At 51.7% G+C, this 26703-nt stretch overlaps 1 protein-coding gene across 2 annotated transcripts in view; it reads left to right on the plus strand.

The window, feature by feature from the left end:
• LOC146822466 (NACHT, LRR and PYD domains-containing protein 3-like) overlaps positions 1–26703 on the plus strand; it is a 384569-nt gene that overhangs the window by 296637 nt on the left and 61229 nt on the right. For both annotated transcript variants that reach the window (XM_085613582.1, XM_085613583.1), the window contains one exon: positions 18140–18310. In XM_085613582.1, the coding sequence (XP_085469708.1) occupies positions 18140–18310 (171 nt within the window). The remainder of the gene's footprint in view (positions 1–18139; positions 18311–26703) is intronic.

The following is a 26703-nucleotide window of genomic DNA, read 5'->3' on the forward strand; positions in this document are numbered from 1 at the left end:
TAACATCATCCGAGCGCCCCAATATGGCGTCATATTGGGATTGCCGTGGCTACAGAAACACAACCCCTCTGTGGATTGGCCAACACATCGCGTCGAAATGACGTCACCGTATTGCATCCTGCATTGTGGAAAAAGAACGGAATCCCTTGACGCAGATGAGAGCGGGAGTCAGACGGTGGCTACAGCGGCAGAAAAAGATGTGGCTCTCCCCCAGGCTTATCACAGTTTTGAGGATGTATTTGATGAGGTGAAGGCGGAAGTGCTACCACCACATAGACAGTTTGACTGCCAGATCGACCTGGTGCCAGGGGCCAGCGTTCCCAGCGGCAGGCTGTATGCCCTGACGGAGCCTGAAAACGTGCATCTCCGGGGGTACCTGGATAAACTCCTCAAACTAGGATTCATCCGCCCGTCCAAGTCTCCGGCCGCCTCGCCACTCTTCTTCATCCCGAAAGCTAATGGGGAGCTGAGAGCCTGTGTGGACTTTAGGGCATTGAATGCGATCACCATAAAGAATCGGTACCCCTTGCCTCTCATCAGTGTACTTCTGGAACAGGTCAAGAAAGCTCGTATCTACACCAAGTTGGATTTGAAAGGGGCATACCATCTGGTGCGCATGAGGGACGGAGACGAGTGGAAGACCGCCTTTAAGACCAGGTTCGGCCTTTTTGAGTACCTCGTCATGCCGTTCGGTCTGTGCAACGCCCCGGCAGCCTTTCAGTACTTTTTGAATGAGGTATTCAGAGAGGAGTTGGATATCTACGTGGTCGTATATATCGACGACATCCTCATCTATTCGTCCAGTGTGGAGGAGCACGTACACCACGTCAAAGCTGTGCTCCAAAAGCTGAGGGAAAACAAGCTGTTTTGTAAACTCAGCAAGTGTGACTTCCACGTCACATCCGTGGAATTCCTCGGAGTAATGCTGAGTCCAGAGGGACAGGGTGGCACACATAAAAGACACGTTGATGCGCTCAAGGGCTGTCCTAATAGAGGCCAAGAGAAGATACAAGGCTGCGGCAGACAGGAAGAGAAGGCCCGGGCCGCTGTACCGCACTGGAGACTACGTCTGGATATCCACAAGAAACATGAGGTTTCGAAAGAACAGTGTGTTCCATCCCAAGTACATGGGCCCCTATCGAATTACCAAGTGTATGGGTCCCGTGAACGTGAAGGTGTGCTTGCCCCAGTCATTACGGATACACCCTGTCTTTCATGTATCATTGCTCAAACCAGCGCCCTCCAAGCCGTCTGGGACACCTAGGCCGATATGCGTGGAGTCGGAGGTGGAGTATGAAGTGTCGGGCATCCGGGCGTCCAAATGGCGCAGGGGGAAGCTGTGGTACCTGGTTGCGTGGAAAGGATATGGCCCGGAGGAGCAATCATGGGAACCGGCTGAAGGGGTTCATGCTCCGCGCCTGGTCTCCTTGTTCCATCGGCGTTTTCCTGCCAGCGCTGGACCCGTGGGGAGCCGCTGAGAGGGAGGATGTACTGTCGAGAATTCCTGTCAGGCGTGGGGAGGAAAACGGTAACCAGCGACAACGGACTACATCTCCCAGGATGCTTAGCGGTTGAGAGGTTATGAAAACAGGAGAGCTGTTACAGAACTCAAGGAAAACACGCCCTTATGTAAACAGGAGAGCTGTTACATAACTCAAGGAAAACACGCCCTTATGTAAACAGGAGAGCTGTTACATAACTCAAGGAAACACGCCCTTATGTAAACAGGAGAGCTGTTACATAACTCAAGGAAACACGCCCTTATGTAAACAGGAGAGCTGTTACATAACTCAAGGAAACACGCCCTTATGTAAACAGGAGAGCTGTTACATAACTCAAGGAAAACACGCCCTATAAAGGGAGGAACCGGGAGGTACAACGCTGTCGGATATTGTGTTTACACCGACGTACCTGCTTCGTGAAGAGCAGTGTTCCGGAGTGGTGCTCCAGTAAGGCAAGAACAGAGGTAGGTCGAGTCGTTACTCCCTGGGCCGTGTCTTGCCCCATCGTCACCTGTGAAGGACCCGGAAGCTCTACCGGTCAACCATTGAGCTCCGCTTTTTGACTCAGCTGAATCAAAGCGCAGTGGCACTTTTGCTGGTTGGAGTTGTAACTCCCAGCCCGACCAGAGATACAGGGGCTGCCAGCTGTCACGCACACCAGGAGGTGTTTGCCGCGTGACAGACTCGGAAGTCCACAGGATCGATCGAGCGGCTGCTCTCGGTTCAGTCTTCTTACTTTTGATTGGGGTATCGGTGACGCATCACCAGGAGGTGACTCCGCGTCCGGGTGCAGTCGGAGGAAGAGGTTGAGCGGCTGCTCCCTTCAGGTAGAGACCCCGGCTGGGTGTTTCCCTGACTCCTCTATTCTCCCCAACTCTCTTCGTGCCCCTCACAGCCTACCGATTGGCATTGTCGGCCATTTCATTTCTGCCCTCTGTTGGCATACGCCGGTACCGGCGTATATGCAGAGGACGGTTAGGACCATCCGTGCGGTGGGCTGGTAACGTACTTAGCCTGGAGGATTCCAGTGACTATAACTTTTGTTTATTCTTGGTGTTATTTGTGCCTTCATTAAAATAACTTACCCTTCACAAGTGGTTGCGTCCTCATTATCGTGTCTGTTAAACGATCCTGAGACGTTCAGGGCGTTACATCCGGAGAAAATCTATGCCCTGCTAAGTCTAGAGCTCGAACATCTGAGACTCTTTTGCCAGAAAAGAGACAGAGCAACATGGTCATTTTAGCCTATAACTGCTTTCTAGAAAGGTTCTAATTAGAAGCCCAGGCCTCCAGGAATTTCAAGACAACAAACACATCCCATAACTGCGAGTACTTGGGACAAGGGGGTTTACCCATCCAGACGCCCCTGAGCAGTTTACACACCAACAGATGCTCCCCGATTGACTTGCCATCCATGGGTATATGTCCTGCTGAGATGGCTGACCGAAAGTTGTGACCGTTCTATAAGCTAAGACAGAGGATACTATTGAAGCCAGAAAGTTAACAACTAGATAGACATGTGCTTTCGAGGGATCCACCTCCCGTTGAGAGCACCAATCACACCATCTTCTCCAAGAGGAGGAATATCGCTTGAGCGTGTTAGCTGACCATGCCTCATTGATGAATCTGTCCGCATCCTTTGAAAAGCCTGGGACTTTCCATCTATCCCAGAAACCCGCCAAGCAACCAGAGGAAGTTGACCCGACTACATCAATGGATGAGGAGCTTGTAGAGGGTCACGCAACAGGTTCCATAACCGTGGAAGGAGAATGGGAACTGCAAAGAGCATCTCCAGTAGGACTGGAAACCAAGCCTGTGCTTTCCAGAGTGGGGTGATCAGAATCAATTCTGCCCGATGCCGCCTGGCTCGTGCCAGGACCCTGGGGATCATTAAGAACGGAGGGAAGGCATAACATAGTGAAGTTGGCCACTCCTGCAGGAAGGCATCCGTGGCCAGAGCCTCTGGATCCGGACGCCAACTGTATAAGGCTGGAATCTGCCTGTTGAGGCGGGATACAAATAAATCTATGCAAAGGGGACCCCAAAGGTTGTTCAAAACTTGGAAGACCTGGGGATGCAACATCCAGTCGCTGAAATCCTGCAGATGATGGGAGTGCCAATCTGACACCTCGTTGCTGTAACCTGGAAGATATTCCGCTATTACCGAAATTCTGTTCTGTAGGCAAAAGTCCTTGACGCTCTCCGCCAGCATTCGGGACTTCGTGCCCCCCAGCTTGTTCACATACCTCACCGCTGAAATGTAGTCCATCCGAAGGAGGATACAACAATCTGTCTTCTGCAGTGATAGGCAGCGGATTGGAAAGGAACCAGCAAGGAGCTCCAGGCAATTGGTATGTAAAGCGAGCTCTTCCTGCGACCAGCGACCACCTGCGGACAATTGGCCGCAACGGGCTCCCCAACCCCGACCGGCTGGCATCTGATTCGATCACCACGTCTGGTGTCGATCTTAACAGTGCTCGGCCATTCCAGGCCTCCATGTGGTTTAACCACCACAACCTCTCCAGCCTCGCCTCTTCCGAGAGGGGATTCTGTTCTGAATATTTGAGGCCTTTCCGGAGGTGCCAAATTTTTAGCCGCTGAAGGGCCCGGTAGTGGAGGGGACCTGGAAAGATTGCCTGAATCGAGGAATCCAACAAACCTACGATCAGGGCTATGGATTGCAATGATACCGTCTGCTTGTGTAGAGTGGACCTCAATTCCCTCTTGATTGATATGATCTTTTGATTCGGTAAGAAGAGTTGGCAACTCAGGAAATTTACTAGAAATTCTAAGAACTCGATTGATTGGGACGGAATCAACATTGATTTCTGCGAATTCACAATAAATCCCAGACTTTGTAAGAGATTGACCGCCCATTCAAGATGAGTCTTCGCTAGACGAGGACAGGCCGCCCTAATGATGGTCATCTAAGTAGACAATCATGCGGACTCCCCGAGCTCTCAATCAATCATTGCATTTATAGACCGCGCTACTCACCCGTGAGGGTCTCAAGGCGCTGGGGGGAGGGGAATGCTGCTACTACTCAGAGCCAGGTCTTGAGGAGTCTTTTGAAAGTCAGCAGGTCTAGGGTCTGCCGTAGGTGGATGGGGAGGGTGTTCCAGGTCTTGACGGTGAGGTGGGAGAACGATCTGCTGCCGGAGGTCGCTCTTCAGATGCGAGGAACTGTGGCGAGGGCTAGGTCGGCGGAGCGTAGCTGGCGGGTGGGGGTGTAGAAGCTGAGTCGTCTGTTGAGGTACGCTGGTCCGGTGTTGTGCCTTGTGTGTGTGGTTGAGGAGCTTGAAGGTTATCCTTTTGTTGACGGGGAGCCAGTGCAGGTCTCAGGTGGGGTGTGATGTGGCTGCGGCGAGGGATGTCGAGGATCCGGCGTGCAGAGGCATTCTGGATACGTTGAAGCAGTTTCAGGAGTTTGGCTGAGGCTCCAGCATAGAGGGCGTTTCCATAGTCCAGCCTGCTGCTGACGAGAGCCTGGGTGACCGTTCTTCTCGTTTCGGTGGGGATCCCTTTGTAGATCTTGCGGAGCATGAGGAGGGTGTTGAAGCAGGATGAAGAGATGGTGTTGACCTGCTTAGTCATGGAGAGGGTGGAGTCTAGTATGACCCCTAAGTTACGTGCGTGGTCGGTGGGTGTTGGAGCTGTTCCTAGTGTGGTCGGCCACCAGGAGTCGTCCCAGGCCGGAGGGGTGGATCCGAGGATGAGGACCTCCGTCTTGTCCGAGTTCAGCTTCAGTCGTCTGTTCCTCATCCATTCGGCGACGGCCTTCATTCCTTTGTGGAGGTTGGTTTTGGCGGTGTGGGGGTCCTTGGTGAGGGAGAGAATCAGCTGGGTGTCATCGGCGTAAGACATGATTTTGAGGTTGGGCGACGTGGGTGAGTGGTGCCATGTAGATGTTGAACAGCGTTGGGCTGAGGGATGAGCCCTGGGGTACGCCGCATATGATCTCTGTGGCTTCGGAGCGGAAGGGGGGGAAGGTGGACGCTCTGTGTTCTGCCGGAGAGGAAGGAGGTGTTCCAGTCCAGGGCCTTCTCTTGGATCCCGGCGTCGTGGAGGCGTGTTCATAGTGTGCAGTGGCAGGCTGTGTCGAAGGCGGTTGACAGGTCCAGGAGGATGAGGGCCGCGGTTTCTCTGTTGTCTAGCTGGGTCCTGATGTCATCGGTGGCGGCGATGAGGGCAGTTTCGGTGCTGTTTGCTGCGGAACCCGGACTGGGACGGGTCCAGGATGCTTTTCTTCTCAAGGTAGCGGGTCAGTTGTTTGTTGACAGTCTTCTCGATGACCTTTGCCGGGAATGGGAGCAGGGAGATGGGCCGGAAGTGCTTGAGGTCCCTGGGGTCCGCCTTGGGTTTCTTGAGTAAGGCATTGATCTCAGTGTGCTTCTAGCTCTCCGGGAAGGTTGCGGTCTCAAAGGAAATGTTGATGGTTTTCCAGAGATGGGGTGCGATGGAGGTGCTGGCTTTGTTGAAGTGGTGTGGGCATGGGTCTGACGGAGACCCGGAGTGGATGGTGTTCATGATCTTGATGGTGTCGTCATCGTTGTTAGTCCAGGAGAGCAGGCGGTTGGTGCGGATGGCCGTCGTGGGGGCAGAGGTCTCAGTGGTTGTTGGGGAGGTTGTGCTGTTGAAGCTGTCGTGGATGTCTGCAATCTTGCGATGGAATAAGGTGGCCAGCGAGTCGCACAGGTCTTGCGAGGGTGGGATGTCGTTGGTGTTGGAGTTGGGGTTGGAGAGTTCCTTCACGATGTTGAAGAGCTCTTTCCTGTTGTGTGCGTTGTTGTCTAGGCGGTCTTTGAAGGAGGCCCTTTTGGCAGATCTGATGTGGTGATGGTGTCTGCGGGTGGCGTTCTTGTGGGCTGCGTAGCTGTCCGGTGTTCGTTCACGGTGCCAGTTCTTCTCTAGCTTTCGGCAGGTTTGGTTGGAGGCCTGGAGGTCTTCAGTGAACCAGCTGGCTTTCTTGCTGGCATGGCTGTTGGAGGGTTTCTTGAGCGGGGCAAGGGTGTTGGCGCAGTCGTCGATCCACTGTCTGAGGTGTCGGGGTCGGCGGGTGGGCTCTGGGCGAGAGTGGTGGTTAGCTGGTCTTCTGTGACTTTGTTCCTGCAGAGGCGAGGCATCTGTTGGGTGTAGTGGTGGGTTTCCGGAAGGCGTTGTGGATGCAGCAATGGTCGGTCCAGTGGAGTTTGTGGTGTGGTTGAATGAGACGTGGGGGCTTGCCGAGAAGATGGAGTCGAGCGTGTGGCCGGCGGAGTGTGTGGGTGTTGTTACGAGTTGTCTGAGTCCGAGGTTGGCTAGGTTATCAATCAGGGCGGTGGAGTTGGTGTCGTCGTTGTTGTTCTCGAGGTGGAAGTTCAGGTCCCCGAGGAGGATGTAGTCCGTGAAGGCGAGGGCGTGTGTGCTGATGAGGTCGGCGATGGAGTCGCTGAACTGTGGTTGGGGTCCTGGGGGTCTGTAGACGAGGGTTCCTCTGAGGGTGGTTTTGAGGTCGGTGTGGATCTGGAAGTGCAAGTGTTCGGCGGTGCTGAGGGTGTCGTCGGTGTTGGTCGAGACTCTGAGAGTGTTCCTGTGGACGATGGCTATTCCGTCTCCTACTCCGTTGGTGCGGTCCCTGCGGGTGATCTTGTAGCCTTCCGGGACAGCTATGGCAATGTCGGGTGCCGAGGAGGGGTTCAGGCAGGTCTCCGTCAGGAAGGCGATGTCTGGGGAGGTTGAGTCTCGTAGGTCCAAGAGTTCAACGGCGTGTTTGCGGGCGGAGCGGGTGTTGAGAAGAATGCAACTGAGATGGTTGAGTTCTTTCCTGGTGGGTGGCTTGGCGTGGCGGATGCTGGTGAAGCTGCTTCTGGGTGGCCAGGAAGCAGGTGTGTGATCGTCCGATGTTGAGTACGTGGAGGGTGCTGGCATTGTAGCGGCGTCGGGTGTCGTGGCGTTTGGGGGGGCCAGGAGTTTTGGCGTGGACGGGTGCAGACGGGCTTGCCTTAGGCGCGGCTGCTGCGTGGCCTCCATATGAGGGGAGGGAGGAGCAGCTGGGAGGCGGGAGCGGGGCAGCAATTGGGCGAGCAGGGGGGCAGGGACGTAGCGGCGGGAAAACACGGATGAATTACGGCGGGGGAAAACAGAAGGCTAAACAGGGCACAGACAAAATGGCAGGGGGAAAAACAGGGAGACTAGGCAGGAGGGAGAAAAGAAAAGGAAATTCGGAAATGAGAAAACACGGCAGAAATCACATCCAAAAGCAAAGGAAATTAGGCAATGAGAAAAACACGACAGAAATAACAACAAAAAGCAATGCAGCAGCAGTGCAAGAAGACAAGTCCAACCTAGCAGTGCAACAGCATGGGGAGCGACCTGCCTGAGAGCAGGGTCAAAGGTCACTCAAGGATTTAACTACTGGACGAAGACGTTTTGTGAAGCACCACAGTGCTGACAAGAGGCCGTATGGGAGAACCTTGTATTCGTAACATACTCCTTGCACGAACGGCCGATGAGCGAATATGGGAATGGACAGATACGCATCCTTCAGGTCCAGGCGGACCATCTAGTCCCCTTCTTGGAGGGGATCGCGCAAAAGATGGATGCCCTCCATCTTGAAATGTTTGTAGACTATCCAGGCATTGAAATCTTTTAAATTCAATACTAGCCTGGATCCGCCCCCTTTCTTCTCCACCAGGAAGACATTGCTGAGAAAACCCCAGGGGTGTGGAGACGAGACCACTTTGGCTCCTTTTTGGAGTAAAGAGGTTATCTCTGCGGGGATAAAGGTCTGATCGAGTCGGGAAAAAGACATCTGTATGGGGGGCGCGCTTTGGACAGGGAAATCGTAACGCTCTAACTTGTATCCCTGAACGGTGTACAACACCCACGCATCCTGCGAGATCGCGCGCCAACTGTCTAGAAAAAGCATTACTCTGCCCCCCAATATCACCTCTGTACACGGCATCATCCTCACCTGAAGTTTCGGAATCCTGTTGACCACCTGAACTGACTCCAAAGCAGCCCTAGAGCGTCTTGTGGGATAGAAGGAGGAGTTTGAGTTCGGATCTTGATAACCTCCTCGCTGCTGACCACGTGGGGCACCTTGGTTATATCCCCGGCCGAACGAGCGCCCTCTAAATCGTCCGGCCCTGCCAAAAATTGGGCAGAAGGTCTATTTGAGGGACCCTTGGGCTTTGTCCAGACCACTAAACGTGGCCACAAACGTTGTCAGTTCTTTAAGGATCGAGGCATGTGGGCTGCTGAATTCATATCTGTGCATAGATCGCCGCCTAGTGTTGGGTCCGGATGATTGCACATTGTTGTCCTGGAAGAGTCTTCGAAGTATCACGAGATAGGTGGCTCCTCCCCTGGACTACAGTGCACATGGGCATCGTCTCCATCCTCAGATTGTTTTTTTCCGCCATTGGGTTCGGATGTGCTGATCTTAGCTCAAGTTCGGAAAACTTTATTTCAGGCCGAAAGCCTTTAGATATCGTCGGTATCGTTTGCGTTCGGTATCCATAGATTATTATTCACATTCATCGGATCGAGTTTCGGTCCGAACATCGATCGACGTTCGAAGATAGAATCGAGGACTCCCTTCAAGAGATGCCCTCTATGTCACGCAAAATATCCACATGTCGATGTCCATCCGGTGTGTAACAAATGTTTATCACCGGATCATGACGAGACCAAGTGTATGGCCTGCGCCAGGTTCCGGTCGAAGAAGACCCTTCGGAATCGACGAGCGGCTCGCTTAGAGGCCAACAAATCGGCACCTACCCCGGTTAACATATTCAGTACCGAGGATGAAGAAGACGAGAGCGTCGAAGAGGTAGAACAATTCGAATTGGACCCTACTTCGGAGCATGACTCCCAAGATGACGAGGAAGAAGACGTCGTCGACGAGGTAGGAGACAACGATGAGGCCCTTGGGGCCGAGGAAGATAACTCAGGCGAGGAGCTAGGCCAATCCGTCGATGCAGAGGCCGAGGGAGATAGTCTTGATAAGGCTCAGGTCGAGGGATCGCCTGCGGGCCTTACCCAAGATCGGTCGGATCGTTCTACAGCCCCGCCTTAAGGCCCGGCTTCGAACATTTCAAAAGAGCCAGCAATATCAAAAAAGACTGGAGTCGATTCCGTGAAATCGAAACCGAACATGCACCGGTCAAATCGAAACCGAAAGTGCAACTGGTTCAGGTCGGATCGAAGGCATCGACACCTTCCAATCCGTCGACACAAAGGAAGGACATCGGAGCCGAAAACCCAAAGAAGGCCTTCGGTACCGAGAAACCAAACAAGGACTTCGGCACCGATAAACAAAAGAAGGCCCTCGGTCCCGAGAAGACGCAGAGGCCTATGGCACCGAAGATTGGGGCACCAAAGACCAAGGTCAAGATGTCGATCCAACTACATCAACACCAAGGAGTGCTGAGACGGCCAACATACCCAATCGATCGACAAGGCGTTGATCCAAAACTTCGGATCGAAGCCCCGAAGACCGGAAAGAAACCGGAGACTGCGTCGAGGCCTGTCTCCAAAGAGCCTGTCGGATCGAAAGCACCGTCGACATTCATGTTAAAACAGGTATCGGTGTCCCTGAAGCGCATCAGGGAACGAGAATCTCTCGAACCGACAACGGGTCCCGAACCGAAGAAGGTCGCCAAGGATCACTCGGCGCCAGCACCAATCAAGTTTGGATTGCCACCACCGGGGACACCTAAAATGTTCGAACTTAGGAAGAGTATCGAACTAACAAAAACTGTGTCGACAGAACGAACAGATGTCGAAGACTCACAGGACCAGTTTATCGACGCAGACACTGGTAGACTGTTGTTCCGCAAAAGGAAAATTGTCCCACAACACACTTTGGAATCATACAAAATTCCACTGAAAAGGAAAATGGCGTCAGGTTCAACACCACTGCTTGTGGAACCTTACCAAACATATCATCAGGAACCACAATCCTTTTCTCCCGCACACTCCGAGGCGGATGCAGGAGTGGACTATGATGAGGATACCACTTATCCTGTGGATAATGACCCTGATGAACAACAGCAAGACCAGGATCAGGCATGGGGAGACCCTAATGACCCAGGAGACCCACAAAATGCTCCTGACACTCATATCTATAATATAAAACCATCTCCCACTGAAGATACTGCTGCTTTTAACGCCCTCATTGAAAGAGCAGCTGCCAATCACGGAGTGGAACTTCATTCAGACTCTGTGGAAGAGGATTTCTTGGTGGACACGTTCTCAACATCAGAAAGAACGGTCAAGACTCTACCAATGCTAAAAGGGGTTATTAAACATGCTAAGGACATCTTTAAGGAGACAACCAGAGCACGGGTATTGAACCCAAGAATAGAAAAAAAATACAGACCAGCCCCAGGAGACCCAATGTACATTAAGGGTCAATTGCCGTTGGACTCCATGGTAGTTTCTAATGCTCACAAGAGAGCTAATTCGCAAACTACGGGTGATGCTCCTCCTCCGGACAAAGAGTCCAAAGTGTTAGAAACGTCTGGAAAAAGGGTAGCAGCACAAGCAGCAAACATCTGGTGCATTGCCAACACTCAGGCACTCCTGGCCAGATACGAAAGGTCACACTACGATACCCTAGAAACACTGTTAGAACACCAACCAGATGTCTACAAAGAAGGAGCGGAGCTCCTCATCAGCGAGGGACAACTCATTACGAACGCGTCCATCAAATGCGCACTAGATGCAGCTGACACTGCAGCAAGGGCAATCAACACTAGTGTGATGTTGAGAAGGCACGCATGGTTGAGAATATCAGGTTTCAAACCTGAAATTCAAAATAATATATTGAATCAACCAGTCAACCCAGACTTTTTATTTGGGCCGGAGGTTGACCCTACACTGGAAAAGATTAAAAAGGACACTGAGACTGCGAAGTCAATGGGGGCTCTACAGTCGCAGCAGTTTCGGAGTGGCTCCTTTCTTCGCCCTGGGAATAGAGGAGCAGCTAGAGGTCAGGGGTCCCAGCAGCAATACAATAAAGGAGGTACCCAGAGTACCTATAATAAGAACTATAGGGGTGGATATCGTGGATCCAGCACCAAAGGCAGAGGACGAGGGAACAACACCAGGTCCTCCGCCAATAACAAACAGTGACATCTTGTCACTGCCCCCCCGACCACATAACACCTGTCGGGGGGAAACTCCAACAGTTCCTGTCAGTCTGGAAGTCCATCACCACAGACAGGTGGGTCAGGGAAATTATCCAGTACGGTTACTGTCTCGAATTAACATCCCATCCACCCAACATACCACCAAGACACCGTCCTATGTCCGCAGAGCACTCGACATTATTGCAGCAGGAAGTACTAAGTCTGCTGCAAAAAGAAGCCATAGAGCTCGTGCCTGTAGAGCAACGAGGGTCAGGGGTGTACTCTCTGTACTTCTTGATCCCAAAAAAGGACGGGTCTCTCAGGCCTATACTAGACCTAAGACCTCTCAACCAATACATTCTGTCAGAGCATTTTCATATGCTCACCCTCCAGCAGGTTCTGCCGTTACTCAGTCAGGGAGACTTCCTAGCAACACTAGATTTGAAGGATGCGTATTTCCACATACCCATACACCCATCTCACAGAAAATATCTCAGGTTCCCTATTCAGGATCAACATTATCAGTTCACAGTCCTCCCGTTCGGAGTAACTACGGCGCCCAGGGTCTTTACCAAGTGCCTGGCGACAGTGGCTGCACACTTAAGGAGACAGCACATTCACGTCTTCCCTTACCTGGACGACTGGCTTGTTCAGGCAAAGTCAGCCCAGCAGTGTGCCAGCCACATGTCCCACACCATTCACCTTCTTCACAGTCTGGGATTCTCACTAAATTATCCAAAGTCACATCTTCAACCAGCCCAAGTACGGCAGTACCTGGGTGCGACCATAGACACTCTGGCAGCCACAGCTCAGCCAAATTTAGTGAGGATCAACAGCATGCAACTGCTGATAAAAACGTTCAGACCTCAACATTCCCTTCCAGCGCGAGTGTTCATGCAGTTGATAGGCATGATGGCCTCCTGCATCTTCATAGTCCTGCACGCAAGACTACATATGCGCCCGCTTCAGGAGTGCTTAGCACGTCAATGGAATCAGACTCAAGGACAGTTGAAAGACCTAGTGTTGGTGAGCGGTCGGGCGTACAACTCTCTGCATTGGTGGAATCCACAAAACCTTTGCAAGGGCCGACCGTTCCAAGAACCTGTTCCGCAAATAATACTGACGGCGGACGCGTCTCTCCAGGGATGGGGAGCTCATGTAAACAATTACACAGTGCAGGGACTATGGACAAAACAGCAGAAGAATTTGCACATCAACCTTCTGGAACTGATGGCAATCTTCCTGGCACTCAAAGCGTTCAAAGTACACTTGTGCAACAAAGTCGTGTTGATCCGGACGGACAACATGACTGCCATGTACTACATACAGAAGCAGGGAGGAACACACTCTCTACAGTTGTCTCATCTGGCTCAGAGCATGTGGAAGTGGGCCATTCAGAGGAACATGTTCCTCATGGCAGAACACCTCCCGGGCAAGGACAACCAGATGGCGGATCTGCTCAGCAGACACAGCCACCAGATGCACGAGTGGGAGCTACATCCATCAGTACTCCAACCGTACTTCCAGTAGTGGGGTCATCCAGAGATAAACCTATTCGCCACAAGGGAAAACGCAAAATGCCAAAGCTTTGCCGCCAGGTTCCCGCATCCACAGTCGCAGGGCAATGCAATATGGATGAACTGGTCAGGCAGATTTGCGTACGCTTTTCCCCCAGCTCCATTAATACCGCTACGCAAACTGAGGCAACACTCGATGACACTCGTTCAGGTTGCTCCAACGTGGGCGCGCCAGCCATGGTACACCACGTTTCTGGAACTTTCCGTGATGCTGCATCAAAGACTGCGGCTAACACCCAAACTTTTAACGCAGAACCATGGCGAACTTCAGCACCCAGATCCGCAACAGCTGAACCTGGCGATCTGGCTCCTGAAGTCTTAGAGTTTGGCTACCTGAACCTACCTCCAGAATGTATGAATATCATCAAGAAGGCCATGAGACCCACGACCAGGGCTTGCTATGCGGCTAAATGGAAACGATTTGTCATTTACTGTAAAAACAATAACATTAATCCACTGGATGCATCCATTCCGAACATCATCTGTTACCTGTTACACTTATACCGATACAATCTGGCATACAGCTCCATACGTATACATCTAACCGCAATAGCAGCCTATATTCAGAACAGGCAGCACCTCTCTTTATTCAGAGTGCCTGCCATCAAAGCCTTCTTAGAGGGACTCAAAAGAGTGATTCCTCCAAGACACCCACCGGCACCAGTGTGGAACCTAAATGTGGTCCTCACCAGATTGATGGGTCCACCTTTTGAACCTCTACATTCATGTGAGATTCAATTCCTCACCTGGAAAGTAGCTTTCCTAGTAGCGATCACTTCGTTGAGAAGAGTTAGTGAACTCCAGGCACTAACCATTCAAGAGCCATTCATACAGGTTCACGCAAATAGGGTTGTACTACGTACCAACCCCACATTCATGCCTAAAGTCATATCGCAGTTCCACATGAATCAGACTATTGAACTGCCTGTTTTCTTTCCAAATCCAGCAAATGTCGCAGAAAGAATGCTCCATACACTAGATGTAAAGAGAGCCCTCATGTACTATATAGACAGAACAAAGGATTTTAGGAAAACAAAACAACTGTTCGTTGCCTTTTCTCCACAACACAAGGGCAACGCCATTTCCAACGCAGGGATAGTTGGATCGTTAAATGTATTCACATTTGCTATGAAAAAGCTAAACGCACATTAACGATTCCTCCAAAGGCCCACTCAACACGAAAGTTAGGGGCGTCCATGGCTTTCCTAGGGAACATTCCTTTAGAGGCAATATGTAGAGCAGCCACATGGTCCACTATACATACATTTACCAAACACTTCTGTGTAGATGTACACTCAAAACAGCAAGCAGCTGTAGGACAGGCTGTTCTCAAGACTCTTTTTCAGACTGCTGCAGCTGGCACGGGCAGCCGCCGCTAATGGAGGGACTGCTATGTAATCTATGCACAGATATGAATTCAGCTGCCCACATGCCTCGAACCGAATATGCTACTTACCAGTATGCATCTGTTCTTGGCATGTAGGGCTGCTGACATTCATATCGCCCACCCTCCTCCCCGGCGCCTGTAGCGGCTGCAGCACTCAGAATTACTGTATTGCATGGTCATCACTTACTGTATCTACTCCATCACTGCCACAATGGCGAAAAACAATCTGAGGATGGAGAGGATGCCCATGCGCACTGTAGTCTAGGGGAGGAGCCACCTATCTTGTGATACTTCGAAGACTCTTCCAGGACAACAATGTGCAATCATCCGGACCCAACGCTAGGCGGCGATCTATGCACAGATATGAATGTCAGCAGCCCTACATGCCAAGAACAGATGCATACTGGTAAGTAGCATATTCGAAACGGTTGTCCGAAGAGGAGACCTTGGGCTAATGGACCAGATTCTGATGCGGAGAGTTCGGCCAGTTTGGGATCTAATTTCAACGGGATTGATCGTCGACGCTCGGTAGATGATGCACAATTGGCGATACCCTGTTGGCAAACTGCTCTCTGGGCCCAACCGATCAGTTCCTCAAGGTCAATTGCTGATGTAGACTCTTTAGCCCTGAAACCCAGTTCTAAGATTTTTGTCAGTGGTCTGACCATGTCCAAGAGTTTATCTTGGCATGACCTCCAAGAACTATCGAGGCCCTTCTTGGGATCCTTTGAGTATTTCTTCAGGTAAGTAAGCATGGAGAGCTTAACCTCCGGGGTCTCCGCCACTTTACCCGCAAGGTCAGGTCTGGGGCGTTCTGATCGTAGGCGTGCCCGGACCTCTTTGTTGAAGGCCTGGCATATGTGGGACTGAACATACTCGGCCACCTCTTGGGATGGGACCCAGGCAGTAGAATTGGGGTGTACAATCTCGGTCGTCTCGAAGTTAAGGACCTTGGGAGTAGATGGCATGTCTGCGTGCCTTTTCTTTCTCGCTTTCTTGGAGGGTCTAGGAGCCTCCTCCTGGTCGGTGGAAGCGTCTGAGGAAGTATCACGGGTGACTTCTGTAATATTCGCCTCTCTGCTGGGAGTATTATACTCTTGATCAGCCATAGATTTCGCTAGTTTGGCAAAGTCCACGGCATGCGGATTATTAGCCCCTGTATCACTTGCCCTAGGGCGATTACCTGCATTTGAGAGCCAGCCTTGTTGCTTGGTGTAAATGCAAAGGTGACGCTTGAGGGGTTCTATGGCCCTTACCAAGGCCTTGTTCACAGAGTGCTGGACTCCTGCAGCTAGAGCGTCCACGAGGTCTTGTCCATGGACCCAGAGGGTTCCTCCTCATAGTAGTAGTCCTCCTCGTAGTAGTATTCTGCCATTATAGGTACACTGAAGAGTGCCAATATTCACCCAGGAGGGTTGCCTGTATTCAATCAAGGGTAGGAACCCACACAGAGCAGGCAGAAACAATATATGTAGCAATCGGTGGAGTGGGAAACCCCAGGCAAGCCAAGCTTAATCCTTTGTGGATTGAACGATAGGAAGTGGAGGTAGCAGTAACCAACCACTCTAGGCAAAGCCTATGCGAAATTGTACAGCCCCACACAGACACGACAAGTGCAGGGCGTAAATGGGAGCTCCAGAAATTCAAAAGCGATTAAAAACGCTATTTTGGGGTCAAGGAGCAAGGAAAACGCTGCTCTGGCATTCAATATCCAGCCGGAATGAAAATCAGGCACAAAGATGGCCGCCGCGCATGCGTGGTATCGGCCAGATGCAGGCAATTGAAAGAGGACTGCGCGTCAACGAGACGCATAGTTCTCGGTCCCCCGAATACCTCCCGCTCCACGGAACAAACAGCTGCACGGGGGCCCGAAGGAAGCAGCGAACGCACGTGATGAGCAGCGCAACTCTCAGAAAAATGTCGTATGAAGCCCTGAGCGCACTTCAAACAGGCACAATAGATACAGGCTAGAAATATGCACAGTGCTCGCAAGTCAAGCGATCAAACAGCTAGCAATACAGCGCAATAAGATACAGCATAATGCCCAATTGTGATAAAGCATACACAAGGCAATAAGCAAATTAAGGAAAGAGCACTTAACTGGCTGCGGAGCAGCAAAGAAACAGGACACTATGGCGATGTCTGGACCTTTTATATGATGGTACTCTATGGTTGATCATGTGACCCAGGTAGCAGTCATGGGTACTGTAGGGTTTTTTGTTACTGGTTTTCTATTGGCTGCTGAGTTTTCAGTAAAGAAATGAGAAGTATAATCTGAGCCTCCGGTCCTGACATAGAATTTATCATCTCCTGCATAATATGCTGATTAAAAATAAAATAAATCATTTCAAGCTCAAACTGTTCAAAAGTTACTACAAACGCAGCTATATGTGAGCAGTGGAAGGCCCTTTTCAAAGGCTGTCCAGTCAAATTTAGGTTGCTTATAGCTATATTGGGGTGTTAAACTGGTATTAACGGGATACAATCAATGCCCAGACAGAGTTAACAAGTGTAAAAATGAAACTAATCATAAATTGATACCATCACAAAATGTCCTGCATTGCACCACATAATATTTTCTTGCTGCACAATTAATTTACTCAGCCCTGCTGCATAATTTGGCACTCTCCTGCTGCATAATTCCAGTGGCCCGGACTATAAGACATGTGCAAACATAAATTCTCTCCCCAAAGAGACTCCTTCACAACCTTAGGACACCTGGTCCTTGCACAGAATAAGAATCGATCAATCTGGCATTAACAGTAAGAATAACAATCCCTATTTTGTCATCAGCAGTGGGGGTGCCTATCTGGGGCTCACCCTGCCCTGGTGCTGTCCCCTCAACTCCTTGTCTCTGTACTTCATGGAGAGACCCAAGATACCTGTAATGGGGGACACACAACAAGCCCCCAGGGAAAATACCTACAGGCACCTCATTTTAGGTGAGTAAGTTACTAGCAGACTCTGCCTTCCTCTTCCTAGTCTGAATATTCAGCAATATTCGCAGTGCTGGGGTCGGCTCCATGAGATGACTCTACGAGGCCAGATACAGCCGGGTAGCATTGGCCGTCTTTGGGATTTTAAAAGTGGCTTTCCTGGAGTAGGAAAGACACATCTGCCTGTGTAAGACCACTGAGTTCATGAGTGCACTCAGGGAAGTTCATGTAGTGATACCCTTCAATCGTTGTGTTTTTAATAATGTGTGCTGGGCTCCGTCATCTTTGAGTGTCCCTGGGTGGGCTGTCCTCTGTGAGACCCAGTACGTATACACCAAGTATCCGTAATGTACCTGGGTGTGTAACAAGGAGGATGTCTTTGCAATGGAACTCATTCACCTACTTTTCTCACTGCTAAAGGAGAAAGTTTGACAGCCCCTGACAGACCAGCCAGGTGACTGTGGGAAGAGTTCAAGTGTTTCGTGTGCACCTCAGATCAGAGAGTACTGGGCCATGACAGCTACTGTTCTGATTATTTATACCTTGTATATAATGCTTTGAGCAATAAATCGTTAGTATTACTAATGTTTTACTCCCCTCTCTCTTTCCTGCACCTTCTCAGCCTCAGTGGCTGTGGGATAACTGGTACTTCCTGTGCAGCTCTGGCCCCTGTCTTTCGCTCCAACCTCTCTTTGCTGGAACTAGACTTGAGCGACAACAAATTGGGTGACACTGGGGTGTCCCTGATCTGTGAAGCCCTGAAGGAACCACACACCTGTCTGCAGAAGATCCGGTAAGGAGCAGAGGGGGAGGGGGAGCGTTCTGTATCATCTGCATTTCTGTTCTCTCTGCGTTTATGGACTTTGATTAAATCACTTATCCAGCGGTAACAGTTTAACAAGTTTAGTGAAGTGCCTGGAGCTTTTGGTCCGGTGCCACTGCGGCCGAAAACATCCACTAAAGACTCATTAATGGTCTTGAGAGGATTGGTGCATGCTTCTGGAGCCCATAAATGTTTGGCCAGCAAGGAACCAATAAGAGCGAGGTAAGCCTCGGTACAAAAGAATACGGCGAGAGAGTGATTCCATGCAGTGGCATTGATAAAGACAAGATGTTGTCGAAACGCGCCCGCAAATCACAAATAAATGTAATATTTGACCCGTTGAGTGCTCCTAGTTCCTTCCTTTGGAACATTGTTGAGAGATATAGATATAGATAGATATATAACATTACCTTCTATGATGCAAGGTAAACACAATCCTGACGTAAAAACTCCAGAAGGAAAGATAGTCTTGATGTAATGACCACAATGTAATGAATCCTTGTGTAATTGCATGTAAAGTACCGACTGTCAATCTACAGTCCCTAGTCATCCTCCTGCCAGAAAAGAGGGATGTAGGCTAAAATCTACCTCCAGCACAGCAGTGGACACCACCGTCTTGGTCTATCTCTTTGAATGTGGAAACTGAGCAGATCTATTTAGGCGTGTGGTTGAAAGGCTGCTGCGTCACTAGTTCTTCACACCCATGTTTCTCATTTCATCTCTAAGCTCCCCAGGTTGAGAGGGATATCTCTCCCTATCTGAAAGAAACACGTTAGTTAGATTCCTCACCTTAGAATATCCCCAATCGTCAGACTGGATCCGGAAGATTTTTGTAGCAATACTCCTTGCGCGTCGCTAGGCGTCGTCTGCGGCTCCGCGTCCGTCGTTGGCGTCGTGCGCCGGAATGACGTCGCCGGAGTACTTAGACGCCGCCCTCGCGCACTGACGTCAGTTCTTCTTTTTTCCGCGCCAGTAAGCGCCAATCCGGGAGAGCTACCCCTTTTAGTCTTTTTTGACTAAATATTTTGACTCTTTTTGGTCACTATCTCGACTCTGGTGCCGGTAGGATGCCTGGTTTCAAGGTCTGCGACGACTGTCACCGACTGATGTCGGTGACCGATTACCACCGCCGGTGCCTCTACTGTTTGGGCCTCGACCACGACGCGGAGTCGTGTTCCGACTGCAAGGCCCTGACCTCGAAAGCTAGGCGGGAGCGGTCCCGTAAGCTTCTCGAGCTCCGCCACTCGGCTCCGCGCCCCTCTCGATCCCGGTCCAGGAGGAGGTCCAAGGATCGGTCGCGGAGCCGCAGCTGACATCATCTCTCGTCTGGCTCGAAGTCTTCGGGTAAGTCGAAGCGATCTAAGAAGTCCAAGAGGCGACACCACTCTTCGGACTCCCCTTGCCGGTCGCGCGACTCGGCCGAGGGTCAGGGTGGTCCCACCCCCGCGGCTCCGTCAGAGCCGCAGGCGCCGCGCACGTCTCCTTACCCGCCGGTCCCTGGGTCTGACGGCACGCCGTCGGAGGTCAGTGCCTTCCTCTCGCCCATGAGGAACCTGGCTCCGCGGTCGACGCCTGCTGGCGCGCCTTCGGGCCCCGCGGACTCGACTGGGCGACCTTGCGCGCCGGCGGCTCCGGCCCCGACGCCGCAGGTCTCCGAGGGGCCCATCCTCCGCCGGCGTCGACTCCGGTGCCACCTCCGACGCCGGTCGATGTCGTTCCCCGGTTCAGCCCCTGTCCGGACCCAACGCCGGTGCGGCGCCCCTAGACGCCGCATCCGACGCCGCTAGAGACATTATGTCTATCGTCTGGCTCCGATCATTCCTCCTGTTTACCAGGAATTGGATGACGGGGGCGACTGGGAGGGGTCCGAGGACCCTATGGCCGTTCAGGCTCAACTTTCACAGGACTGGGCAGATGAACTGGGGGAGGCCAGTGGTCTGGATACCTCGCCGGACACTGGATTCATCTCTCCTCCGACAGTGGCTTCGGAGGAGGGTGCTGCTTTTTCTGTGGTGCTGCGCAAGGCGGCTGCTGCCCTTGGGCTTGAGCTGCCTGCCGTGGCTGTGAGGACTAACATCCTCACTGAGGTGCTTCAGTCTGCAGCAAGCTCCACTGAGCCTCTGCTGCAATTCAATGATGCCCTCATTGACGTTCTGCAGGGCACCTGGTCCAAGCCCTCCACAGTTCCTCCTGTGCATAGGAACGTTGCCAAGCGCCACCGCCCTGCTCCGGGCGACCCCAGTTTTCTGTCGCAACACCCCACCCCCGAGAGTCTGGTTATCCAGGCCTCTACCTCCCAATCCTCCTTCCCGACCGCTCCTCCGGACCGGGATTCCAAGAGACTGGAACAATTCGGTAAGAAGCTGTTCTCATCGCTCAGTTTGGGCTTGCGGTCTTTAAACACCGCCTGTCTCTTGGACCGTTATTCCCACTCTCTGTGGGATGCGGTGGAGGACGTACTGCCCCTGTGCCTGGAGGAGGCCCGGGCACGACTTTCCCAAGCTTTGGCCGATGGGAGAGATGCGGCGCGCCATGCAATCCGATGTGGACTTGACATTACGGACTCGCTGGGTAGGGCGATTTCTACCACGGTGGCGCTTCGACGCGCTTGGCTGCGGTCCACGTCCTTTTCAGGGGATGTCCAGAGCACTCTCATGGACATGCCCTTTGATGGCACTCGCCTTTTTGGTGAGAAAGCGGACAGTGCGCTGGCTCACTTCAAGGACTCCCGGGCTACGGCCAAGTCCTTGGGCCTCTCGGCCCCGCGGCCACAGCCTTCCGCTTTTCGCTCCTTTCGTGGCCAAGGATGGGCCACCTCCTCACGTCCGCCTAGCCACCGGCCGCAGAACCAACCTGCACGCGGTCGCCGACGTGGTTTCCGCCGAGGCGGTTCTGGAGGACAACGCGGTCAGTCCACATCCACCCCGGCAGCATCTGCCTCAAAGCCTTCCTAGTCCGAGCTTTCAGGCCCATTCCTTGCCAGTGGGAGGCAGAGTTCGCCATCACCTGCTCCACTGGCGTACCATCACTTCGGACAGGTGGGTGCTGCAAATCGTCCGAAGGGGCTACTCCCTCCCCTTCGAGACGACCCCTCCAGCCATGCCACCGCAGCACCACCGTATCTCGGAGGATCATTTGAATCTTCTGCGAGAGGAAGTTTCGGCCCTCTTGGCCAAAGAGGCCGTCAAGCGCGTTCCGAGCCCAGAAGTAGGTCGTGGTTGTTATTCCCACTACTTTCTGGTTCCCATGAAGGGCAAAGGGGGCCTACGCCCTATCTTGGACCTCAGGAACGTCAATGCCTTCCTCCGGAAGGAACGGTTCAAAATGTTGACTTTGGCTCAGGTTCTAGCTGCCCTAGACCCTGGAGACTGGATGGTAGCGTTGGACTTGCAGGACGCATATTTCCACATCCCCGTCCTGCCGGCCCACCGGCATTACCTGCGGTTCACGGTGGGTCAGGAGCACTTTCAGTTCACCGTGCTCCCCTTCGGCCTTACCAGTGCCCCTCGGGTGTTCACGAAAGTGGTGGCGGTGGTCGCAGCTCATCTGCGCAGATCAGGGGTTCCAGTCTTCCCCTATCTCGATGACTGGTTGTTGAAGGCGGGCTCGCCCCAGGCAGTCGTTTCCCACCTCCAGAGTACGGCGGATCTCCTGCATTTGCTGGGGTTTTCCATCAACATGCCGAAGTCACACCTGAGTCCCTCTCAGAAGCTCCTCTTTATCGGAGCGGTTCTCGATTCGGCGCAGTTCCGGGTCTATCCACCGGAACAGCGGGTCCGGGATATTCAGGCCCTGATTCCCATCTTTCGGCCTCTATCCTGGGTTTCGGTCAGGCTAGTGCTGCAGCTTCTGGGGCTGATGACCTCCTGCATCCTACTAGTGCATCACGCCAGGCGGCGCATGCGGGCTCTGCAGTGGGACCTGAAGTTTCAGTGGGCCCAGCATCACGGCAACCTGTCCGACCATGTCTTGATCTCGGAGGGCACTGCACAGCAGTTGCAGTGGTGACTCACGGACCGCAATTGGGTCACGGGCAAGAGCCTCTCCCTACCCCTACCGGAGCATGTCATAGTGACGGATGCGTCCCTCCTGGGATGGGGTGGCCATATGGGAGAGGCGGAGATCAGAGGCCTCTGGTCTCCGGCGGAGTCCCGCCTCCACATCAACTTGTTGGAGCTGAGAGCTATCCGACTTGCACTGAAAGCCTTCCTTCCCTCTGTCAGGGGAAGTGTCGTGCAGGTGTTCACGGACAACACCACCGCCATGTGGTATTGCAACGGGCGGGGTGGGGTCGTGGACCCTTTGTCAGGAGGCTCTGCGCCTCTGGACATGGCTGGAACACCAGGGCGTCACCCTAGTGGTTCAACATCTGGCGGGCTCTCTGAACGCCAGAGCAGACGAACTCAGCCGCCGGTGCATGATGGATCACGAATGGCGTCTGAAGTCAGAAGTGGCGCAAGGTCTTTTTCAGCAGTGGGGAGAGCCTTGGTTAGATCTATTCGCCACCGACGAGAACGCGCAATGTCAGCAGTTCAGCGCGTTGGAATTTCCAAGGCGGCACTCGCTCGGCGACGTTTTTCGTCGCGAGTGGAGTTGCGGTCTGTTGTGCGCCTTTCCGCCTATACCACTTCTGCCCAGAGTGCTGAAGAAGATCAGGCACGACCGGGCCCAAGTCATCTTGGTGGCTCCGGATTGGGCACGACGATACTGGTATCCCGAGCTACTCAGTATGTTGACCGTTCCTCGGATACCTCTGCCCCTTCGGGAGGATCTTCTGTCGCAGCAGCAGGGGACGGTCCTCCACCCGAACATGTCCAGCCTCCACCTCCATGCGTGGAGATTGAGCGGCGGCAGTTGATGCCATTTGACTTGCCTCCTGAAGTCTGTGATATCATTCTGGCAGCCAGGCGTCCCTCCACAAAGACGGTATACGCCTGCCGGTGGAACAAATTTGTGGCATGGTGCACAGCAAAGGCTGTGGATCCCCTTTCCGCCCCTCTTTCTGAGGTTCTCCTCTTTCTTCTTTCTTTGGCCCAGCAGGGCTCTGCCTTGGGCACCTTGAAAGGTTATCTTGCTGCCATTTCTGCCTTCTTACGGCTTCCTGATCAGCCTTCTCTTTTCAAGTCCCCTGTAGTTACACGCTTTCTCAAAGGCATTACTCACACGTTCCCTCCTGTTCCTTTTGTAATGCCTCAGTGGGACTTGAATCTTGTTCTCACATTTCTGATGTGCGCTCCCTTTGAGCCTCTTCACAATTGTCCTCTTCGTCTTCTGACGCTTAAGACTGCTTTCCTGGTAGCCATCACCTCGGCTAGACGGGTGAGTGAGCTCCAGGCTCTATCGTCCAAGCCTCCTTTTCTATCTGTTCATCCGGACAAGGTTGTCCTTCGGCCTCGTCCTTCCTTTCTACCGAAAGTGGTGACCCTCTTTCATCTTGGGCAATCTGTCACCTTGCCCACCTTCTTTCAGCCTACGCATCCTTCCAAAGAGGAAGAGAGGCTCCACCGTCTGGACCCAAAATGTGCACTCTCCTTTTATTTGGACCGCATAAAACAGTTCCGGGTGGATGACCATCTTTTCGTTGGATACGTGGGTGCTAAGAAGGGGAAAGCTGTGCACAAACGGACCATCTCCCGGTGGGTCGTTTTGTGCATCAAACTCTGTTATTCCCTGGCGAAAAAGGACCCTCCTGTTGGGCTGCGCGCCCATTCTACTCGGGCCACGGCGGCTACTACTGCTTTGGGACGGGGAGTCCCTTTGCAGGACATCTGTCAGGCGGCGACGTGGTCTTCGCTACACACGTTTGCCAGGCATTATTGCCTAGACAGCCAAGTCCGGAGGGATGGCTTCTTTGGCCGTTCTGTCCTCCAGGACTTTCTGGTGTGATCTTGGTTCGCAGACCCACCACCGGGGTTGGTATTGCTTGGGTATCTATTCTAAGGTGAGGAATCTAACTAACGTGTTTCTTTCAGATGAACAAGTTACTTACCTTCGGTAACGATGTATCTGTAAGAAACATTAGTTAGTTAGATTCCTCACCGACCCACTCATCCTCCCCGTTCTGCGAACTGACATCTAGGGTTAAGGTTATCCTTTTCAGGCCCCTAGACTTTTTTGGCACCAGTGTCGGTCTCTTGCATGGCTCTGCGTTCCTGGCGCGGAAAGCTATGTACAAGAACTGACGTCAGCGCGCGAGGGCGGCGTGTAAGTACTCCGGCGACGTCATTCCGGCGCACGACGCCAACGACGGATGCGGAGCCGCAGACGACGCCTAGCGACGCGCAAGGGGTATTGCTACAAAAATCTTCCGGATCCAGTCTGACGCCTGGGGATATTCTAAGGTGAGGAATCTAACTAATGTTTCTTATAGATACATCGTTACCGAAGGTAAGTAACTTTTTCTACAGCCCTTCTTAAGAAGCAGAAGCTTCCTGTCCTTCACAATGCCTGGATTGGCTGTGGAGGTCCATCCATAGAGGGTGTCTCCTTCCTTCAGTCCAGGGTCCTTTTTGAGAAGCAGAAGCTCCCCCACCTTTACAGTGTTTAGATTGGTTGTGAAGGGCCAGGCCGAGAGGGATGTCCCCTCTTCTCAGTCCCGGTTGCTCGTTGAGAATCATGTGACCAGGCGCTTTCCAGCCTTCTCAGTGCCTGAATTACCTATTGAGGGCAACAGCTGAAGAAACAATATGGATTATTATTGTGTGCGTGTAATGTAGGGATCTTGGTGAGGATTTCTGTGAGGCTACAGGTCACAGCAAGGCTATGGAAGTTACAAGGTTGTTCCATTCATTCAGGGATATTCACACATTAGCAGATAGATTAATTGGACTTGGATCCAGCTGATTTTCTTTCTTCTATCTTAGCTTTTTTCCCCACTTGTTTTTGCAGTTAAGTTTTCTTTTGAAAATGTGTCCAGCAATACCTCAAGATGTGTCACAGGAATATCATCTCAGTTGACTCACATTTCAAGCTGTGAGCATTTACTGTTCCCAAAGCTGCTGATTTATAGTAAGACAAGAGAGCTGCTGGTCCAAGGACAACTTTATTTAATCCTTCTGGTTGGACCTTTGAAAGAATGGCCCGGCATTTGATTTTAATAGAAATTCCAAAAGGTTCATCAAGATGTCACCATCCTCATTACTTTATTTCGGCCATGAGGTCATAAAAGTACACAGCACACAAGGTTGACAATACAAATTAAAAAAAACGAATAAAACCATAATTAAAAACAACGTGTGAACATTAAAAAATACACATACATTTAGAATAAGGTAATCATAAAGTGTCTACTATACACTGGCTCTACATGCATAAAAATATTTCCTGGCTGGTCAAGGTCCATCACAAAATGCATTTGATCCTTCTCAACCATAGTGCATGCCAATATCTAGACAATCTAAAGACCACGACTCTGCTAGTGTCCATACTGAAGATTCTAAGCACCTCCAGGTGGTGGCCAGGACCAATGATTTTACACAGTGGTATTATCCATTTTTCCCTAACAGATATGTACCGAAACTGAAAGAATAGCTTCCGAGCCAGGGGAGGGACGACTTCATCCTCAAAACAGGGGGCATATTTAAAATTGAGGAAATGAATTGTCCGTTTTCCCTCCACCTTTAGCGAAGCTTGCGATAGTGTTGTTTCCCAAAACATTTCCTTCAGCTTCGTCCTGGATGCAGAGGACATATTTCCCGGATCTGGACAGAACCCCATCATACCAAGCCTCCCTAATAGCGCTTTTAGTGCTCTGAACCAAGGAATTGAGATGATTGAGGGAAGCGTTAGTAGCTCTAAAAGGGGCTCCCAGTAAGAAGAAAGTTTATCCACGGTCCACAATCTGTACCAAAATATCAGGAGTTTATACCTTATTTTATGTGCCACCTGCCGTTGTGCTAGATCCAAGAACAGAGGCACCAATGGGGTACTTGCAGGTAGGTCAATCAAAGATCTGAGAAAGCGATTTTCGATAGACGGGGAGTTTGTCGAGCCTGTGCCCCAGAGTTCGGCCCCATAAAGAGCGCCCCCCAGGACTTTAGTATTATAGATTTCGAGGGCAGGTGCAAGCTGCCTTTAGAGTGTATTTCTCTGTATTTTACCACGGTTTGCTGTCTGGTGTATAAGTTGCATCTTCATCTTTTTAATATGTGCCTCCCAATTGAATGTTGGAGTCAGGCAGATGTCCAAGTAATCGAAAACGTCAACATGTTCCAAATTACTGTTACGAACTAACACCGGTCTTTTATTGGGTTTGACCTTTCCTTTCCTAAATATCATAAATTTAGTTTTGGCTTCATTCAACGCCAGACCTCGCTCATCACAAAAACTTTTAAAATCATTTAAAAGCTGCTGAAGTCCCTGCG

The sequence above is a fragment of the Triturus cristatus genome, chromosome 6, assembly GCF_964204655.1.
Source record: "Triturus cristatus chromosome 6, aTriCri1.1, whole genome shotgun sequence".
NCBI lineage: Eukaryota > Metazoa > Chordata > Amphibia > Caudata > Salamandridae > Triturus > Triturus cristatus.